General features: G+C 40.2%; 1 protein-coding gene across 5 annotated transcripts in view; it reads right to left on the bottom strand.

Annotated features, from left to right (window-relative positions):
- BTBD8 (BTB domain containing 8) overlaps positions 1-22,432 on the bottom strand; it is a 143,438-nt gene that overhangs the window by 3,519 nt on the left and 117,487 nt on the right. Inside the window, exon 18 of one of the 5 annotated variants that reach the window (XM_049879792.1) lies at positions 5,586-5,646. The exons of 3 other annotated variants lie outside the window; for them this stretch is intronic. In XM_049879792.1, coding sequence (XP_049735749.1) covers positions 5,586-5,646 — 61 coding nt within the window. Of the gene's footprint in view, positions 1-5,585; positions 5,647-22,432 lie in introns of those variants that run through there. One more of the 5 variants, XR_007516710.1, reaches the window with a different exon arrangement.

The following is a 22,432-nucleotide window of genomic DNA, read 5'->3' on the forward strand; positions in this document are numbered from 1 at the left end:
CGGAGGCCATGGCTCTACCCTTTGAAACCCCTGATGTCAGGGCCATACCTTTTGAGACCGAGGCAGCTCGGCTCCTTGTGTTGTTTCTTCAGTTTTTGCTTCCTGGTTTCTTGGCCTCTCTGCTCCTCGGGCCTCACACCCGCATCTGCCCTGCAGGGGCAGGTATTCCAAAGCTCTGTAGCTCCACTGATAAATGCCCAGAGGCACCCCACTCCTCCAGGATGCCTCCTGTGCACAGGCACTCAGCTCTCTTGCTTCGTGGGTAAGCAAGCTTAGCTCCACCAGTAAGTGCCCTGAAGCACCTCACTCTACCAGGAAGCCTCCTGCACATAGGCATTCAGCACTCTTGCTCTGTGGGTCAGCTCCAGCACCCTCTCGTGCTGGTCTCCTGGTTCTGCTGCTATTGGTTCTCTGCTGCTGCTGGTTCTTTGCCACTGCAGGTCCTCTGTCGCTGTCACAACTCTATCCATTCACAGTTTCAAAACCACTTCTACATTATAGATATCTGTTAGAGCAGCACCCCACTCTCTCGGTACCAAATTGTCTTAGTCATCTAGTGCTGCCATAACAGAAATACCACAAGTGGATGGCTTTAACAAAGAAAAACTTATTTTCTCACAGTCTAGTAGGTTACAAGTCCAAATTCAGGGCGTCGGCTCCAGGGGAAGGCTTTCTCTCTCTGTCGGCTCTGGAGGAAGGTCCTTGTCCTCAATCTTCCCCTGGTAGAAGGGCTTCTCAGGCGCAGGGACCCCGTGTCCAAAGGACGCACTCTACTCCTGGTGCTGGTTTCTTGGTGGTATGAGGTCCCCAACTCTCTGCTTTCTTCTCTTTCCTTTTATCTCTTGAGACATAAAAAGCAGTGCAGGCCACACCCCAGGGAAACTCCCTTTACCTTGGATCACGGAGGTGACCTGAGTAAGGGTGGAGTTACAATCCCACCCTAATCCTCTTAACATAAAATTAAAATCACAAAATGGATCACAACCACACATGTCCTAACTGAGTTGATGTACATTTTGGGGGGAACACAATTCAATCCATGACAGACGTAGAACGTTACCTTTATGAACTAAGTTATGCCAACTGACCCAGTTATCCCACAACACATACCCACTTCTCACTAACATGGCTAGGTTCCAAAGACCAGGCTGTTACACGAAAATCAGCATTATGTGAAAGTGGAAGATGACCACATCAGAAAGGCAGAAAATGTAGGTGGGTGCTATACATAGGTGGGTGCTGTATGTCCCACTGGTCATGAAAGGGTTCCTGCCAGACGTATGCCATTAATGTGCAAAACAGTCAGACAGCAGATTTTTTTTTACTATTGTCATAAATGTGAAATGTTGGATAACAAGACAGTAAGTGTGGAGTACGTATATGGTCCTGAGCTGCTTCAAACCCAGTAAATCAATTCCATGAGGTGTATGTCTAGGAATTATCCCTAGCTGTGCCCCTATGTGCTTTACATATGAATATATATGCGGCACACACATCTATATACATATGCCCACAGATATACCTACGTAGATGTACTCCCATACACCTTCCCACACCAATATAGCATACATACCAAAAAAAACCCAACCCCAGTGCAGTCGAGTCGATTCAGACTCATAGCAATCCTATAGGACAGAGTAGTACTGCCCCATTGCATTTCCAAGGAGCGCATGGCGGATTTCAACTGCTGACCCTTTGGTTAACAGTCACAGCACTTAACCACTACGCCACTGGGGTTTCCATAGCATACACAGCTACCTGTATAACCATTCACATATTTTTGCTTGATTATTAATGTTGTTGCAACCATCAGCTGTGGGGTCTTGAGAGAGGTGGGAAAGCCACTACTAGGTATGCTTTTCTGGGTTGAGAATTGAGACAAATTCATAAGAATACAATGCTTATCTGGTTTGGAGATCTACCCAGTATGGCTTTGGGAACTAGAGATACTGGAATTACCAAACATTAGATCAAAACCTAAAGTAAATGAAATCAGGAGTATTTAGATTTTAGAAAAGGCTAAACTATACAGTCTTCAAGGTTGTCTTTTAAAAGATTCCCTACTCACCTTCGGAGCAGTGTAACATAATAGTAAAGCAACAAATTCTGGGGTTGGATTACCTGGATTCAAACCCTAGCCCTGTCACTTAACTGGTTTTATGTACATAGGCAAATCACTTAACCTCTCTAGACCTCAGCTGTCTCATTTGTAAAATGCTGATAATAGCCCCTCTTTCACGGAGCTTTTGGGAGGCTTAAATCAGATCATATACACAAAGTAGCAATACACATATTGATTAAGAGTGTGACCTGTGGAGCCAGGCTACCTGCTTTGAATTGTTAAAACAAAAATCATATTAAACCAATAACAGAAATTGATTGAAGTTTACTGAATACACTCCTCCTTTATCGATTATCTCATTATCTGACATTTCACATTTACGACAATAGTAAAAAATCTATTATCTGACTATTTTGCCCATTAACGACCCCGCCAACCCACATACCCTTGCTGCACACAGCTGGTCCAGGGCACACAGAGGGAGAAGCAGCACCACCCCCAGAGTATTTAACCCCAGTCTGGTACCCACATGGTGCTTAACACTCCAGCTCCTCTTGGCTTGCACCTCCCCAGCCTCCTCCCAGCATGCCTCATCCTCTACCCCATATCATCTCACACATAGGCACTGGCTGCCGCCCACCACCTAACCCACACTGTTCTACTTCCCGCCTCGAATGCACCGCAGAGCCCAAGCTGGGACTCTGGGCAGCTGTGGAGGCCCAGCAGCAGCCTGTAGCATGGATTCGGATTCCAGAAAGCAGAATTAGGGTGAGCCCATGACTGCTTTAGGTACAGAGGGTTTGGAGCCACCCAGCTGGAAGGGCTGGGACCGGGGAAGAGGGGAGGCTGGGCAGTATTCCTCTTAACACCAATTTTCACATAATGATCTGGTCTTTGGAATTCAACCATGTTGATAAGAGAGCAGTGGATGTATATGATTTGCAAAGTGGAGTAACATTTCAACTAGAATGTCAAAAATATTCCAAAGATGACAACTTTCAAAAGTCTTATATCAAATCTTATTAGCTTTGCCATGGACTAAAGGTGGGAACAGAACTCATAAACAAATTTGTGGTTAGGAAGGATTTTCACACAGCATTGTCTTGAAGAACAATTAAAATAATTACTGATTTACTCTAAACATAGCTCCCTATCTGACCTCTGGAGTTGGTTTCCAAAAACTAACTGAATTCTTCAAAAGAGCACAATGCCCAAGACAAAATGGTCTTACTAGTTTATCTGGACCATTGTTTGACTCAAAGGTAGCTTTTAAGAACCAGTTTTTCCAAGGCTCAATGTTCAAAAGGACACCTAAAGGCAATAGCCTGTGTGGGCTACCTCAGCTTCCATGGAAGCCAGACATTCGCATTCCAGGAGAATTAGAACTCTTTTGTCAGAATCTTTGGCTCTGCTACCTTCTAGTTGTAAATTATTTGACTTTGGGCAAATCACTTAACTTCTCCTCATCTGTAAAATGGGGATAATACTTCCTACCCTAGTGTGGTGTTAAAAGGATTAATGTGTTATTCTACATAGCCCATTGCCATCAAGTTGATTTCGACTCATAAGAGTAGAACTACCCCATAGGGCTTCCAACGCTGTCAATATTTATGGAAACAGACTGCCACATCTTTCTCCCACAGAGCTGGAGGGTTCAATGGCTGACCTTTCGGTTAGCACCCAAATGTTTTAACCACTGCACCACCAGAGTTCCTCTATTGTACATAAAACCAAAAAAACTCATTGCCATCGAACTGATTCTGACTCAGCTACTCTACAGGACAGAGCAGAACTGCCCCATAGAGTTTCCAAGGAGCAGCTCGTGGATTCCAACTGCTGACCTTCTGGTTTGCAAGTGAACACCTAACCACTGCATCACCCGGGCTCCCTATTATAGATAAAAAAACAAAACCAAATTCGTTGCCCATCGAGTCAATTGCGACTCATAGCAACCCTTCAGGACAGGATAAAATTGCCCCAAAGAGCTTAAAGGAGCTCCTGGTGGATTTGAACTGCTGACCTTTTGGTTAACAGCCGTAGCACTTAACCACTAGGCCACCACGGTTTCCTATTATACATAAGGCAATTTATATGGAGGGGCACATAGTAACAAAGTGGTAGCACAATTCACACAACATTGCTATTTTCTATACCATATACCTTTTGCTTTTTTAAAGAGAATTTTTTTTAAAGTAGTAAAAAGTGGAGTGTCCCTTGTTTTATAAATAATAGGTTTTCAGGTCTGCTACTTCCCCCTTCCTCTTAGAATGTTCAAATCCTATGGTTATTTTATAGTTTAGATTATGCCTCATCTCTTCATCAAGGCTTATTTCAATTTCGGGGGTCTGTTCATACTAGCTTCTCAGTAGATTTAATACTTTCTTATTTGACTTAATTGGGTAACTAAGGCATCCACATTCCAGACTTTTTCTTCCAGCATAGGAAGTTTGGGGAGACAAGAAGGCAGAGAAGAAACTGAAATGATTCAAATTTGGTTATAAAATTAAAGGCTGCTTCAGAGTAGAGATGTAATTATTACAAAATAAAAGGTCAGTTAGAAATGGAATGAGAATATACATATTTAAAACATACATATACATATATAAAGGGAAGAATGCCCAAAAGAGAACAAAAGAAACAGCACTAAACTCCAGTTTGGGCTATATTTTGAAAAACAAATGTGATAAGGAAGAAAAAGTTATTATTATCCTAATTTTACAGATTAGGAAATTGAAGTTGAGAGAGGATGGTGCCAAAGGTCATATACACCACAGAGAGAAAGTGAGTAAGTTCAAAGCTAGGTCTATTCCTTTTTCCTTCTCCTTATTCAATTAGTGCCAGTCTTCATTATTTCTTGTCTGAACTATTGTAATTACCTCCTAACAGGTCTCCTTGCCTCCAGGCCTTTACCTTTCAAATCTATGCTACAGACTTCTCTTATATAATCTTCCTGAAACTGGGTCACTGTTCTCTTCAGAAACCTTCAATGGCTTCTTAAAAAAGAAAAACCAAGCCCGTTGCCATTGAGTCGATTCCGACTCATAGCAACCCTACAGGACAGAGTAGAACTGCCCCATAGAATTTCCAGAGTTCAAGCTGCCTACCTTTTGGTTAGCAGCCGAGCTCTTAACCACTATTTCACCAGGTCTCTTAATAAATTAAATCCAAACTCCTTAGCCTGGCATTCAAGCCCTGCCTCCCCTCCCACCCCGAATCTGGTCCCAAGCTTCCTTTCCAGAATTATTTCCCACTGTCAGGTATGGCTTCATGGGCATGTGATCTGGGAAGTTTCATTTAGAAGGATCCTGAATTTGGCTTAATGCTCTGCTACTGCTGTATTGAAATTTTTGTATTTTGAACAAGGGGCCCTATACTTTAATTTTATACTTGGTCCTGCAAAGTATGTAGCCAGTACTTTACAAGAGCAAAACTGCACTTTTTACTAAAAACCCAAAACCCAGTGCCATCGAGTCGATTCCGACTCATAGCGACTAAACCCCAAATATAACCTACACTTTCTCACCTCAATATCCTGCTGTTTCCGCCATCTGAAAGAACCTCCTTGATCTCTGCCTGCCAAAATCCTAAAAAAAAAGAAAAAAAATTTTTTTTCTACCCACCCTTTAAATATATTATATTTCACTTTAAAAAGTTAACTATATGTAAATTAAGACCACAAAGATATTTTATATCCACTAGCAGCCCTCTTTAACTAGGGTTCCCAGTACTTAAGCACTAATATCCTCAGGCAGGGGGTCAGCAAACCTCTGTAAAGGGCCACACAGTAAATACTTTAGGCTTTGTGGGTCATACAATCTGTGTTGCACCTACGCAACTCTGCTGTCGTAGTGTGAAAGCAGCCACAGAATATGTAAATGAATGTATGTGGCTGTGTTCCAGTAAAATTTTATTTTTGGCCACTAACATTTAAATGTCATATAACAGTCACATGTCACAAAATGTTCTTCTTTGATTTTTTTTTCAAGCACTTCAAAATGTAAAATAACATTCTTGGCTCAAAGGCCAAGGCAGACAGCCAGATTTGAAACCTTGGGCTGTAATTTGCCAACTCCCCTCTAAGGCACCCATGATACAGAATGAATTTCCTTCTCTCCTATGCATCTAGAATGGTACTAGGCATATACTATCCTTGGGAAAATTGAGAAAATAGTCACTCAAATCATGTTCTATAGGGTTTAATTCTCTCGTGGCTGTGTTATAGTGACAGAAATTAAGATTAAAAGAAAAAAGAACTGGTGAGAATATGTAAGCAACAGGGACACTTATACATGAGTAGTTGAGTCAAATTGATAGAACCATTTTGAGAGATAATTAGACATTGTTGGCGTAGATCTGTGATGGGCCTTGATGTTTTTGCTGGGTATGCCAAGGATCTAAGGTCCTGACTGTTCTTTACCCAGGCCATTTGTCATTTGTAGCAAGCAACATTGAGGAATGAAGTGAGCAGGCTTGTTACCACTCATTAAGAAGTGTTCCTCCACTCAGCACTCCTCTCCATTAACTCCACCAACTGCATGTGCAGGCATCCCTCTAGGCCCACTTCCATTATTTGCACACGTCTACCCCCCCCCCCCACCGTTGGACTTGGAGGCAAGAGAAACCAAAAGGGACCTGAAGATCTGCTTACTGCTTTTGCCATGAGTCATAAAATCCTTTGTTTCTGAGGGATGCATCTTTTATCTTCTACCAACATCCATGAAACAGTAACAGGCTAGCTGGTTAGTTTGCAAGTAGGGTAAGATCTCATAAAACTTTTCACAATTCTTAACATGCTTTATCATTATCAAAACTTGAAGATGCACTGTGATGGTTAATTTTATGTGTCAACTTGGTTAGGCTATGATTTTCAGCGATCTGGCCAAATACTGGACTGGTTGGTGTTCTGTAATGTAAAGTTATGTAACATAATGACATTCCATGATGTGATCACCCAAGCAGTTGAAAGGGTAGTTTTCTTGGAGGTGTGGTCCATCTCCAGAATATAAACGGATATTTATATTGCTCCTGCACGCTTCTTGTCACCTAACCTACACAAGCCTGCAGAAGTCTCCTTCCTGCTGCCTGACCTAGAGATTTTGGACCTACCAACCCCACAACTTCGTAAGCCAGTCCCTTGAAGTACATCAAATTCTCTCTATATATAAATATATATATATAAACACGTATACAGTATGTATGTGTGTGTGTATATATATACACCCAAACACACAAAACCAGTAAGAGATATATATATATATACATATATATATATACACACGTATGGTTTTGCTCCTCTAAAGAACCAAGACTAAGACATACATATAACCTATTACCCAGTTTATACTCAACAGAAATGCTCATTCATATACCAGGAGACAAATATAAGAATGTTCATAAGAGCAGTGTTTTGGGTTTCTTTTTTAACTTTATTCCTCACACCTTTTTTTTTTTAATTCTACCTCTCGAGGCTAGATTGATCCCTGTGGTAATGGATTTGAGTTGGAGACATCAGTATGAACTCACAGTTTAGCTTAATATGCATACACGTGAATACAGATTTATAAATGTGTATATATCCACAGGTTAGTATACACGCATACATTTCTTCTGTCAGCTGAGAAGGCCTAAAATAAATGATACTCCAGTAGCAACACGCACACCCAGTGCCCAGATCTTCGTTTCTAATAGTACTGCCCAATAAAAGGAATCACGGCTACTTGGAAAAATAGCTGATTCTAGTATTGGGACAGGACATACACAATATGAGCCTTGAGCTCACTTCATAGTGCCAGAAAGTGATGAAGTGCATATATATACATATATGCCCATATTGATAAAAGTATGTCAAAAGAGCAGAGAAGCAAACTTATGGCCAAAAGGGAATCAATGTGAGCAGCAAAATAATAACATAGTATTATAACCCAAACTACAAAGTAAGTATCTATGAGTATATACTGATATATGTAAATGATGAAAAAATTAATAAACGGGGAAGAAGAGACAAAGCTCCCATGCAGAAGAACTCCAAATAATTTATGTAGATACTCTACCCTCAAGAAGGGGGAGCATAACTCCCCACTCATTAGGTGTGGCTGCACATAGTGACTTCCTTCCAAAGATTACAGTATGGGAAGGGGAAAATAGAGAGTAACTTTGCTGTGGAGAAACCTGACAAACACTACTTCAGCCAGGTAATCAAAGTCTACATCAACGGTCATAAATTATATAGATTGTATGTTGTCTTGATACAATGTTGTCTTCCTCTCAATAACCCATAACTCCTGTCTTATCATGAGAAAAACATCAAATTCCACTAGTAAGACATTCCACAAAGTATCTAACCACTACTTCTCAAAGCCACCAAGGTCATCAAAAACAAGGAAAGTTTGAGAAACTGTTACAGCCAAAAGGAGCTTAAGGAGACATGACAACTAAATATAACATGGTACCCTGGATGGGATCTTAGAACAGAAAAATAACATCAGTTAAAAACTAAAGAAATCTGAATAAACTAAGATCTTTAGTTAATAATAACGCATCAATATTGGTTCATTAATGTAATAAATGTATCGTATGCCCTGGGTGGCACAAACAGTTAAGCACTGGACAACTAGATTGGTGGTTTGAACCCATCCAGGGCCAACGCAGAAGACAAGCCTGGTGATCTGCTTCCGAAAGGTCACAGCCGTGAAAGCCGTATGTAGCAGTTTTACTCTGCAAACACCAGAGTCAGATCAACTTGATGACAACTAACACCAACAAAACGTAAGATGTTAATAATAGGAGAAACTGGGGGTGGGGTATGTGGAAATGCTCTGTTAACTTTTTCTGTAAATCTAAAACTGTTTTAAAAAATATAATCTGTTTAAAAAAATTTTTACCTCTACCTCAAGGCCCATTAGGAATCCTACCTCCTCCAAGAAACTATTCCTGATTACCTCACTACATGAGATTTCTCCTTCCTCAGAATCTGCCTTACAACATATTTACCATCTTTTGTCCAACATAATTATTTAAAAGCATATTTCATTTCACCTACTAAATCATAAGCTTCTTAATGTTATCCAAATTTATATTCTTCATGTTACTTAATACAAAATTTGTTCAAAGCAAAATTTAGAAACCATATAATCCAAATGAAAGTCACTTTCAGTGATGGTGAGGTAATCTCTCCCAAGGCAATTTCATTCTACTTTTGAACAACTCTAATAATTAGAAAGTTCTTCCTGCTGGGTTGAAACCAGCTGTGCTATAATTTCCTCATTTATTGCATGAATGGATGAATGACAAGTTAACTAGCTTCATGAGACCAGGGGCACCTTCTGTTTTACCTAATAGTCTATCTTCAGCACCTGGCACACAGTAAACACTCAAAATATTATTTGTTTTTGAATGAGTAAATAGACTGCTGGCTGGGGTAAGGGCTGCAACTTTTATTTCCTTCCATACAATTTAACTGACTACCTAATAGTTCTATGATAATACACCCACATAATATGCAAATATAGTTACTTTTTGAGCACTTACTGCTTTGTGTAGGTATCTATTTATCTAGCTATATTTTTTCGTTTAAATCTTCACAACCTTATACATAGGTCTCAGAAACAATTTAAGGATGAAGTAGTTAAAAGCTAAAAACCTACTGCCCTCAAGTCGATTCTGACTCATAGCAACCCTGTAGGACTGAGTAGAATTGCCTCATGCAGTTTCCAAAGAGCAGCTGGTGGATTTCAACCCGAGACTCTTTTGGTTAGCAGCGGAGCTCTCAACCACTGCGCCACCAGGGCTCCGGAGTTACATCTCAGAGAGGTTAAATAATGTGCACTAGTTAAGTGAGAAGAGGGGCTTAAGAGAATCAGAGTTTGTAGATCCCGAAGCGTGTGCTGTTAACTACTAGGATTGAGTCAGAAAACTAGGGCTCGTACGGCAGGCCTCCCTCAGTATCTCTGGGGAAAAGCTGCTGTACTAGCAGCCAAACTGTGGACTCCTCCGCCCCAGAGCTATGTGCCTTCCGGCAAATCACTTCACTTTTAGTTGGCCTGAAAATAAAACGCTTGGCCCCAGTGGCCTCTCAAGTCCTTGCCAGCGCCAATGCCCTAGTACTTTCCGAAGTTTTAGGGCGTACTCAATTTAAACAAATAAACACGGCACAATAATCTCCAGCAAATCACTTTCCTGCTCAGATCCCTTCACTTGTCAAGCGAGAGCTCAGCCTACAATGATCTTCACACTCCATTCCAATTCTTTACTTTTTAAGATTCTTTTGTGGAAGGGAAATGGGAGGAAGAAAGAAATGAAGCACAAAGCCTCTTGTAAATAAAGGCTTTTTGTAAATAAAATATTAATTTGCAGCGCAGATAACGAGGTTTCTAAAAAGGAAGCAGTACTACAATTCTACATTAAAAACCTGAGGAAACCCCCTTCCTGACGCAAGGCTCAAATGAAGAAAATGATGGGGGACCCTCCCTCCCTCCCTCAAAACCCTGAGGTAAAGATTTGATATTGGAAAGTCTAAGAAAAAAATGTATTGGCAGAAAATGAATAACGTGAACCACATTCTAGGCAACGTCACCCACAAGGCTGCGAACACACCTGACCTCCAAATCCTAGAAGCCAGCTCTGCCGCCACCCGAACTTCCGGAACGTTCCTCGAGCAGTGAGAGGGGCTGCTGGTGGAGCAGAGAGGCCCACGGGTGCCTCTCAGGCCGCTCTAGCCACAAACCGCCCTCACTGCTCTCCGGCTTTCTGCACAGCTGCAGACCTTGCTAACCAGAGCCTGAGGTCCGGCTCTTAGATACTGAAGGGCCTCGGTCTCTTGTAGGTGAAGTAGTAAGGTTTTTGTCTTGTCAGACTTAAGGTACCCAAGACTAGCATTTCACAATTTTCTGAAAATTTAGACACAAGTCTTGTGCTACGAATATTAGCAACGAAAACTCAAAGTGGCCTCCGGGTTAGTCAAATTAAGGGAAAAAATGGAGACTCGGATTTTCATTAATGGCTATAAATATATGTAAGCCTGTGTGTTTGTTCTTCAGGGCTCCATTGTTTTCAGACTTAACTGAAGCTCAGCACGTCTTTAGGTGCTGGTGCTCTTAAAAAGAAAGAAAAAGAAAAACCACCATTTGCCTAGCGCCTAGTGGTTAAGACATAAAAATTTGTGTCTTGCCTTATAAAACATGTATTCCTGAAAAAAAAAAGAAACTGCTCCAGGAAAACTCCTTTGGAGTACACTTGTAATGTGGATTAATTGTTCCCTATGGTAACCATTTTCTAAATTTGGAGTTTTGTATAACAAATGTAATTAAAATTAAGTGCATTCTTTCCCTGTCACTGTTGGTCAGTTTTATAAGGCAGCAGGGCAGATCAGAGGAGTCAAGACAGGCTCCAGCCACACCTTCTGGGTTTGAGAACTCATTAACGACTGGTTGGGCCCAGGAGGTGTGGTGTGACCAGAGGACCAAACTTTGGACCAACCTTTAGAAGTTCCTCACATCTCAGAGCAGGCTAATAGCAAAGGGGTAGGGGAGGTATCCAAGATTAAGCAGCAGACCGTCTCAGGTAGAATGCAAAACAGGGGCTCCCTCTCCATTTGTGATAATACAGGGCATACAGAGAGACTTCAGCTGGGTTGAGAGCAGAGTGTCAGGTTCTAGGAGTGAAACTGGCAACAGCAAAGTAGGGACCATTGTGGGGAGGATACTGAAGTCCTGGGCAACCCACCAGAATTGGAGGGAGGGGAGGAAGAAAACATTGATTGAGAAGTTACTTTTTTCCAGGCATTGTACTGTTACCGAATCCCAGAAGGTGAGTCCTTGTCCGGTGCGCTCAGACTTGCCAATTATCTGGGCACCAGTCTTTGAGAAAGTAACATTATTCCAATGCACAAAGCAAGGAGCCAGGAGGAAGTTCCTTAGATCCAGATTCTATAGCTATGGGGGCTTAAATGTGATTTGGGTAGTAAGATGGCAGCCGCACAGGCGTACTGGGAGGGGAAAATTCTAGATGGTGGCCAGGAAACAGGAGGAATCCTGGTTCATGTCAGACCTCTTGCTTTGGAATAAGGTCTGGATGATGATTTTCCTTCTAATTTGTTCCTCCTGTTGCTGTGTCCTCCACTGAGGTCAATTAACCATCACAGCTGGCCTGTCTGTGCATGCTGAGCAGGCCAAATCTGGGTTGGGCTAGTTTAAGGACTAATGGAAATTTACTGGCGTTGGTAGGGTCAGGTTACAGTACCAGGTACTTTACAAACATAATTAATCTCTGTAAGTCCTGTGAGGTATATATATATCATTCTCATTTTAAAGATGAGGAAATGGGCTTCGACATGAAGTAATTTGGAAAGGATAGCACAGCTAGTGAGAAAAGAGCTAGGATTCAAACCTAAGTCTGTGGGGTGTTTTAGCCACATCATACCTCTACAACTCCTCTTCTACATATGGACCCAGTTGTGAGATCTGGTCACATGAGCAGCAGTAGCATCACTAGTGTTGGTGTCACCCAGTATAGTAACTCATGGTGTCACCACCCGCCCATAGAACTCCTCCCATACCACACCATACAGAATCCTTAGTAGTGTTTATTATCAATTTTAATCATAGAATAATATGTGATAAATATAGTTGTAAATTGCTTAAATATAAGATTATATGAACACTAAGAACAAAATTGTAAAATCTTTCGACATTGAATTACAACATTATTAGTTACTTAGTTACTGAGCAGAAGCCTTTTTTTTCTCCTTCTTTTCCTTTAATTACCACTTCATTCTCAAAAAAGTTACTGCTACAGGTTCACAAATACTAGCTACCAAAATGTTGTAGATGCTAATTTGACAAAATCAGCATCTATAAAAACACTAGCAGCACAATCAACCAACTTGACCTCATTGACTTATACAGAACACTCCACCCAACAGCTGCAAAGTATACTTTTTTTTTTTTCTAGTGTACATGGAACATTCTCTAGAATAGACCACATATTAGGTCATAAAACAAACCTTTCCGGAATCCAAAACATCGAAATATTACAAAGCATCTTCTCAGACCACAAGGCCATAAAAGTGGAAATCAATAACAGAAAAATCAGGGAGAAGAAATCAAACACTTGGAAACTGAACAATATCCTGCTCAAAAAAGACTGGGTTATAGAAGACATTAAGAGGGCAATAAAGAAATTCATAGAATGCAACGAGAATGAAAACACTTCCTATCAAAACCTCTGGGACACAGCAAAAGCAGTGCTCAGAGGTCAATTTATATCGATAAATGCACACATACAAAAAGAAGAAAGAGCCAAAATCAGAGAACTGTCCCTACAACTTGAACAAATAGAAAGCGAGCAACAAAAGAACCCATCAGGCACCAGAAGAAAACAAATAATAAAAATTAGAGCTGAACTAAATGAAATAAAAAAAAAAATGAAATAGAGAACAGAAAAACAATTGAAAGAATTAACAAAGACAAAAGCTTGTTCTTTGAAAAAATTAACAAACCTGATAAACCATTGGCCAGACTGACTAAAGAAATACAGGAAAGGAAACAAATAACCCGAATAAGAGACGAGATGGGCCACATCACAACAGACCCAACAGAAATTAAAAGAATCATATGGGATTATTATGAAAAATTGTACTCTAACAAATTTGCAAACCTAGAAGAAATGGATGAATTCCTGGAAAAATACTACCTACCTAAACTAACACAATCAGAAGTAGAATAACTAAATAGACCCATAAAAAAAAGAGATTGAAAAGTTAATCAAAAAACTCCCAACAAAAAAAAGCCCTGGCCCGGACGGCTTCACTGCAGAGTTCTACCAAACTTTCAGAGAAGAGTTAACACCAGTACTACTAAAGGTATTTCAAAGCATGGACAATGATGGAATACTACCTAACTCATTCTATGAAGCCACCATATCCTTGATACCAAAACCAGGTAAAGACACCACAAAAAAAGAAAATTATAGACCTATATCCCTCATGAACATAGATGCAAAAATCCTCAAAAAAATTCTAACCAAAAGAATTCAACAACATATCAAAAAAATAATCCACCATGACCAAGTGAGATTTATACCAGGTATGCAAGGTTGGTTTAATATTAAAAAAAAAAAAAAAAAAAAAGTTTTTTTTCTTTATGCAAGTTTGGTTTAATATTAGAAAAACCATTAATGTAATCCACCATATAAATAAAACAAAAGACAAAAACCTCATGATCTTATCAATTGATGCAGAAAAGGCATTTGACAAAGTCCAACACCCATTCATGATAAAAACTCTCAGCAAAATAGGAATTGAAGGAAAATTCCTCAACATAATAAAGGGCATCTATACAAACCCAACAGCCCACATCATTCTAAATGGAGAGAGCCTGAAAGCATTTCCCTTGAGAACAGGAACCAGACAAGGATGCCCTTTATCACTGCTCTTATTCAACATTGTGCTAGAGGTCTTAGCCAGAGCAATTAGGCTAGACAAAGAAATAAAGGGCATCCAGATTGGCAAGGAAGAAGTAAAATTATCTCTATTTGCAGATGACATGATCTTATACATAAAAAACCCTAAGGAATCCTCCAGAAAACTACTGAAACTAATAGACGAGTTCAGGAGAGTCACAGGTTATGAGATAAACATACAAAAATCAATTGGATTCCTCTACATCAACAAAAAGAACATCAAAGAGGAAATCACCAAATCAATACCATTCACAGTAGCCCCCAAGAAGATAAAATACTTAGAAATAAATCTTACCAAAGATGTAAAAGACCTATACAAAGAAAGCTGCAAAGTACTAGTGCAAGAAACTAAAAGGGACCTACATAAGTGGAAAAACATACCTTGCTCATGGATAGGAAGACTTAACATAGTAAAAATGTCTATTCTACCAAAAGCCATCTATACATACAATGCACTTCTGATCCAAATTCCAGTGACATTTTTTAAAATGATGGAGAAACAAATCACCAACTTTATATGGAAGGGAAAGAAGCCCCCGATAAGTAAAGCATTACTGAAAAAGAAGAAGAAAGTGGAAGGCCTCACTCTACCTGATTTTAGAACATATTATACAGCCACAGTAGTCAAAACAGCCTGGTACTGGTACAACAGGCACATAGACCAATGGAACAGAATTGAGAACCCAAATATAAATCCATCCACATATGAGCAGCTGATATTTGACAAAGGCCCAGGGTCAGTTAATTGGGAAAAGATAATCTTTTTAACAAATGGTGCTGGCATAACTGGATATCCATTTGCAAAAAAATGAAACAGGACCCATACCTCACACCATACACAAAAACTAACTCCAAGTGGATCAAAGACCTAAACATAAAGACTAAAACGATAAAGATCATGGAAGAAAAAATAGGGACAACGTTAGGAGCCCTAATACAAGGCATAAACAGAATACAAAACATTACCAAAAATGATGAAGAAAAACCCGATCACTAGGAGCTCCTAAAAATCAAACACCTATGCTCATCTAAAGACTTCACCAAAAGAGTAAAAAGACCACCTACAGATTAGGAAAAAAATTTTAGCTATGACATCTCTGACCAACGTCTGATCTCTAAAATTTATATGATTCTGTCAAAACTCAACCACAAAAAGACAAACAACCCAATCAAAAAGTGGGCAAAGGATATGAACACGCACTTCACTAAAGAAGATATTCAGGCACCTAACAGACACATGAGAAAATGCTCTCGATCATTAGCCATTAGAGAAATGCAAATTAAAACTACGATGAGATTCCATCTCACTCCAACAAGGCTGGCATTAATCCAAAAAACACAAAATAATAAATGTTGGAGAGGCTGCGGAGAGATTGGAACTCTTATACACTGCTGGTGGGAATATAAAATGGTACAACCACTTTGGAAATCTATCTGGCTTTTTCTTAAAAAGTTAGAAATAGAACTACCATACGACCCAGAAATCCCGCTCCTCGGAATATACCCTAGAGAAATAAGAGCCTTTACACGAATAGATATATGCACACCCATGTTTATTGCAGCACCGTTTACAATAGCAAAAAGATGGAAGCAACCAAGGTGTCCATCAATTGATGAATGGTTAAATTATGGTACATTCACACAACGGAATACTATGCATCGATAAAGAACAGTGACGAATCTGTGAAACACTTCATAACATGGAGGAACCTGGAAGGCATTATGCTGAGTGAAATTAGTCAGATGCAAAAGGACAAATACTGTATAAGACCACTATTATAAGTTCTTGAGAAATAGTATAAACTGAGAAGAACACATTCTTTTATGGTTACGAGAAGGGGGACGGAGAAAGGGTGGGAGAGGGTTATTTACTGAATAGTTAGTAGATAAGAACTACTTTAGGGAAAAAAAAGAAGGGAAGGACAATACTCAATACAGGGAAGGTCAGCTCAACTGGATTGGACCAAAAGCAAAGAAGTTTACAGGATAAACTGAATGCTTCGAAGGTCAGCGGAGCAAGGGCGGGGGTTTGGGAACTATGGCTTAAGGGGACTTCTAAGTCAATTGTCATAATAAACTCTATTATGAAAACATTCTGCATCCCACTTTGAAGAGTGGCATCTGGGGTCTTAAATGCTAACAAGCGGCCATCTAAGATGTATTGGTCTCAACCCACGATAACTATGAGCCCAAGAGACAGAAAGGGCCACATGAACTAGAGACTGACATCACCCTGAGACCAGAAGAACTGGATGGTGCCCAGCTACAACTGATGACTGCCCTGACAGGGAGCACAACAGAGAACTCCTGAGGGAGCAGGAGAACAGTGGGATGCAGACCCCAAATTCTCATAAGACGACCAGACTTAATGGTCTGACTGAGACTAGAAGAATCCCGGTGGTCATGGTCCCCAAACCTTCTGTTGGCCCAGGACAGGAACCATTCCCGAAGACTACTCATCAGACATGGAAGGGACTGGACAATGGGTTGGAGAGAGATGCTGATGAAGAGTGAGCTACTAGTATCAGGTGGACGCTTGAGACTGTATTGGCATCTCCTGTCTGGAGGGGAAATGGTAGGGTAGAGAGGGTTAGAAACTGGCAAAACGGTCACGAAAGGAGAGACTGGAAGAAGGGAGCGGGCTGACTCATTAGGGGGAGAGTAAATGGGAGTATGTAGTAAGGTGTATATAAACTTATATGTGACAGACTGACTTGATTTGTAAACTTCCACTTAAAGCACAATAAAAATTATTAAAAAAAAAAAAACACTAGCAGCAAGGGAAACAACAGCGCATGTTTGTAGCACATACAAACGAAATTATGTAATTCGAAGTGTCATTGTAATTGAATAACAATGACAGCTCTGACCAGAGCACATTGTTTTTGTTAGGTGCTATCGAGTCAGTTCTGATTCATAGCAACCCTATGCACAACAGAATGAAACACTGCCTGATCCTGTGCCATCCTCACAATCATTGCTATGCTTGAGCCCTTTTTTGCAGCCATTGTGTCAATCCACCTCATTGAGGGTCTTCCTCTTTTTCGTTGACCCTCTACTTTACCAAGCGTGATATACTTCTCCAGAGACTGAGCCCTCCTGATAACATGTCCAAAGTTTGTGAGACAAAGTCGTGCCATTCTTGCTTTTAAGGAACATTCTGGTTGGACTCCTTCCAAGGCAGATTTTTTCGTTCTTTTGGGAGTTCCTGATATATTCAGTATTCTTCACCAGCACAATTCAAAGGTGACAATTCGTCTTCGGTTTTCCTTATTCATTGTCTAGTTTTCACATGCATATGATGCAATTGATAGCACATTCTTAAGGTGACATCTTTGCTTTTTGACACTTTAAAGATACCTCTTGCAGCTGATTTGCCCAATATGATGTGCCTTTTGGTTTCTTGACTGCTGCATCCATGGGTGTTGATTGTGGATCCAAGTAAAATGAAATCCTTGACAACTTCAATCTTTTCTCCGTTTATCATGATGTTGCCTATTGATCCAGGTGTAAGGATTTTTGTTTTCTTTATGCTGAGGTGTAATCCACACTGAAGGCTGTGGTCTTTGATCTTCATCAGTAAATGCTTCAAGTTCTCTTCACTTTCAGCAAGCAAGGTTGTGTCATCTGCATAACAAAGGTTGTTAATGAGTCTTCCTCCAATCCTGATGTCCCCTTCTTCTTCATGTAGTCCAGCTTCTCAGATTATTTGCTCAGCATACAGATTGAATAAATTAAAAAAATGCAAACCCACTGCCATCAAGTCAATTCCGACTCATAGGTGAAAGGATACAACCCTGATGAACAACTTTCCTGCTTTGAACCATGCAGTATCCCCTTTCTGTTCAAACGACTGCCTCTTGATCCATGTACAGATTCCTCACAAGCACAATTAAGTGTTCCAGAATTTCCATTTTCTGCAATGTCATCCATATGATCCACACAGTCAAATGCCTTTGCATAGTCAATGAAACACAGGTAAACATCTTTCTGGTATAGTCTGCTTTCAGCCAGGATCCGTCTGACATCAGCAATGATATCCCTGGTTCCACGTTCTCTTCTACATCTGGCTTGAATTTCTGGCAGTTCCCTGTCAATATACTGCTGCAGCCACTTTTGAATGATCTTCAGCAAAATTTTGCTTGCATGTGGTATTAATGACATTGATAATTTCTGCATTCTTGGGAATAGGCATAAATATGGATCTCTTTTAGTCTGTTGACCAGGTAGCTATCTTCCAAATTTCTTGGTGTAGAAGAGTGAGCACTTCCATCACTGCGTCCATTTGTTGAAACATCTCAATTGGTATTCTATCAATTCTCTGAGCCTTGTTTTTCGCCAATGCCTTCAGTGCAGCTTGGACTTCTTCCTTCAGTACCAGTGGTTCCAGATCATATGTTACCTCCTGAAATGGTTGAATGTTGACCAGTTCTTTTTGGTATAGTGACTCTGTGTATTCCTTCCATCTTCTTTTGATGCTTCCTGCATTGTCTAATATTTTCTCCATAGAATCCTTCAGTATAGCAACTCGAGGCTTGAATTTTTTCTGCAGTTCTTTCAGCTTGAGAAATGCCGAACCTGTTCTTCCCTTTTGGTTTTCTATCTCCAGGTCTTTGCACATGTCATTATGACACTTGACTTAGTCTTCTCAATCTGCCCTTTGAAATCTTCTGTTCAGCTCTTTCACGTCATCATTTCTTCCTTTTGCTTTATCTACTCAATGTTCGGAACAAGTTTCAGAGGCTTTTCTGACATCCATTTAGGTCTTTTATTTCTCTCCTGTCTTTTTAATGGCCTCTTGCATTCTTCATGCATGATGTCCGTGATGCCATTCCATAACTCGCCTAGTCTTCGGTCATTAGTGTTGAACATGTCAAATCTATTCTTGAGATGGTCTCTAAAGTCAGGTGGAATATACTCGCTGTTGTACTTTGGCTCTCATGGACTTGTTCTAATTTTCTTCAGTTTCAACTTGAACTTGCATATGCGTAATTGATGGTCTGATCTGCAATCAGCCCCTGGCCTTGTTCTGACTGATGACATCGAGCTTTTCCATTGTCTCTTTCCACAGATATAGTCGATTCGATTCCTGTGTATTACATCTGGTGAGGTCCATGTGTGTATAGTCACCATTTATGTTGGTGAAAAAAGGTATTTGCAATGAAGAAGTCGTTGGCCTTGCAAAATTCTATCATACAATCTCTGGCATCATTTCTATCACCAAGGCCATGTTTTCCAACTACTGATCCTTCTTATTTGTTTCCAACTTTTGCATTCCAGTCACCAGTAATTATCAGTGCATCCTGATCGCATGTTTGATCAATTTCAGACTGCAGAAGCTGGTAAAAGTCTTCAATTTCTTCATCTTTGGCCTTAGCATTTAGTGCATAAATTTGAAAAATAATCGTATTAAGTGGTCTTCCTTGCAGGCATGTGGATATTATCCTATCACTGACAGGGCTGCAGTTCAGGATGGGTCTCAAAATGTTCTTTTTGATGATGAATGCAACTCCATTCCTCTTCAAGCTGTCATTCCCAGCATCATAGACAATATGATTGTCCAATTCAAAATGGCCAGTACCAGTCCATTTAAGCTCACTAATGCTTGGGATATTGATGTTTATGCATTCCATTTCATTTTTGGCAATTTCCAATTTTCCTAAATTCATGCTTCATACATTCCATGTTCCAATTATTAATGGATGTTTGTGGCTGTTTCTTCTCATTTTGAGTTGTGCCACATAAGCACATGTAGGTCCTGAAAGCTTGGCTTTATCTATGTCACTAAGGTTGACTCTACTTTGAGGAGGTAGCACTTTCCCTGAGGGGCTCATCTTTTGGCAGTATATCACACAGTGTTCTGCTGCTATTCATAAGGTCTTCATCAGCCAATTCTTTTCAGAACTAGACTGTCAGGTCCTTCTTCCTAGTCTGTCTTAGTCTGGAAGCTCAGCTGAAATCTGTCCTCCATGGGTGACCCTGCTGGTACTTGAGTACTGGTGGCATAGCTTTTCTTATCTTAAAATAAGAATAATTGTACCAGCTAATAGGTTGATATATGTAAACCTCTTATGTGCTTAGAACACAATAAGCGCTCAACAAATTTACCTGCTATTCGTCTTATTGGAAACCCTGGTTACGTAGTGGTTAAGAGCCATGGCTGCTAACCAAAAGATCAGCAGTTCAAATCCGCCAGGTGCTCCTTGGAAACCCTATGTTGCAGTTCTACTCTGTCCTATAAGGTAGCTATGAGTCAGAGTCAACTCGAAGGCAATGGGTTTGGTTTTTTTGTTTTGTTTTGTTTTATTCTTCTTATTAGTCAAATGGTCCCTTATGCTACCTGCCAATTGTACTATAAATCTGCCTAGTCCATTCATTCACCCACTCTTCTAGAAAACTGCTTCATACTTTCTCCTCTCTTTAAATCTCCAGCACTTCCTCCTTATCCTCATGTTCAGCTGAAGATTTTGCAATTTCAATGAAATAAATAAAAGCATCCAGAAGTGAACTTCAACAGATGCTACCAGCAAATATATCTGTCTTCCATCATCTGTAGCCACAGGCTCTGCTTTTCCCCCAATTATAGTAGATGAACTCTGCATGCTCCAGTGGATACTAGATCCCATCTTTTTTTTTTAACCCAAGTGCATTGTTCCAGCAATTCTCTCCTATCTTTCTTATATCATCAATTTTCTCCTCTCCACTGAATCATTCTCAATAGCAAATAAATATCCAGGTATTTCTTCCATCTTAAACATCATTGACGTCTCTTTTCACTCCAGCTAACCACCCCATTTTTCTATTCTCCCATAGTGCAAAACTCAAAAGGACTGACTGTATTTTCTGTTTCTAATGTCTCTTCTCTCATTCTTTCTTAAACTTACTCCAATCAGGCTTTTTCATTCCCACCACGCTACAGAAGTCACTCTTGTCAAGGTCATTACTAAATCCAGCAGACAATTTTCAACACTAATTTTACTTGACCAGTTAACAACATCTGTTAGAGTTGATCACTTCCTCTTGGAAACACTTTCTTCCGTTGGCTTCTCTCATAGTTTTCTTCTCACTTCACTGTACACTTCTCAGCATCCTTTATTGGTTCCTCCACAAGTATCCAACCTCTTAACCTTGGAGTGCCCCAAGCTTAGTCATCTTTTCTTCTCCAGCTATATTCACTCCCTTGGTGACCTCATCAATCTCATGGCTTTAAATATTGTCCACATACTGACAAATCCCAAATTTCTATCCATCTCTGGCCTTTCCACTGAACTCCAGATTGGTATAACCAACTGCTTACTTAATATTGCTACTGATAGACATCTCAAATGTATCATGTCCAAAACTGAACACCTAATTTTTCCCTCTAAAACTGCACGACCATAGTCTTCCCCATCTCAGTTAATGATAACTCATTTTCTCCATTGTTGAGTTTAAATACCTTGACTCTTTCTCTTACATGCCCCATCTCATCCATCAGGAAATTGTGTTGCCTGTACCTTCAAAATATATCCAGAGTCTGACTACCTCTTCTGGCATCCAGTGCTGCTTTCTTGGTCTGAATGGTCTGAACCACCACCTACTTTCACCTGGCTTATTGCCATGGTCTCCTAACAGGCATTTCTGTTTATACCTTGCCCTCTAAAGACCTTTTTCAACAGAGCAATCAGAGTAGCCCTGTTAAAACAGAAGTCAGATTATGTCTGTCCTCTGCTTAAAACCCTCCAATGGTTCTCAGCTCTCTCAGAATTAACGCTAACATCCTTACAGTGCCCTACAAGGCCCTGCAGCACGATTCCCTTGTTATCTATCTGACCTCTTCTACTTTGATCTCTCCCACTTGCTTCCTCTGTTGCAGCCACACTGGCTTCCTCCCTGCTCCTCTACGTGCCAAGCATGGTCCTGCCTCAGGACTTT

This window comes from Elephas maximus, chromosome 3 (genome assembly GCF_024166365.1).
Source record: "Elephas maximus indicus isolate mEleMax1 chromosome 3, mEleMax1 primary haplotype, whole genome shotgun sequence".
In the NCBI taxonomy this organism is placed as follows: domain Eukaryota; kingdom Metazoa; phylum Chordata; class Mammalia; order Proboscidea; family Elephantidae; genus Elephas; species Elephas maximus.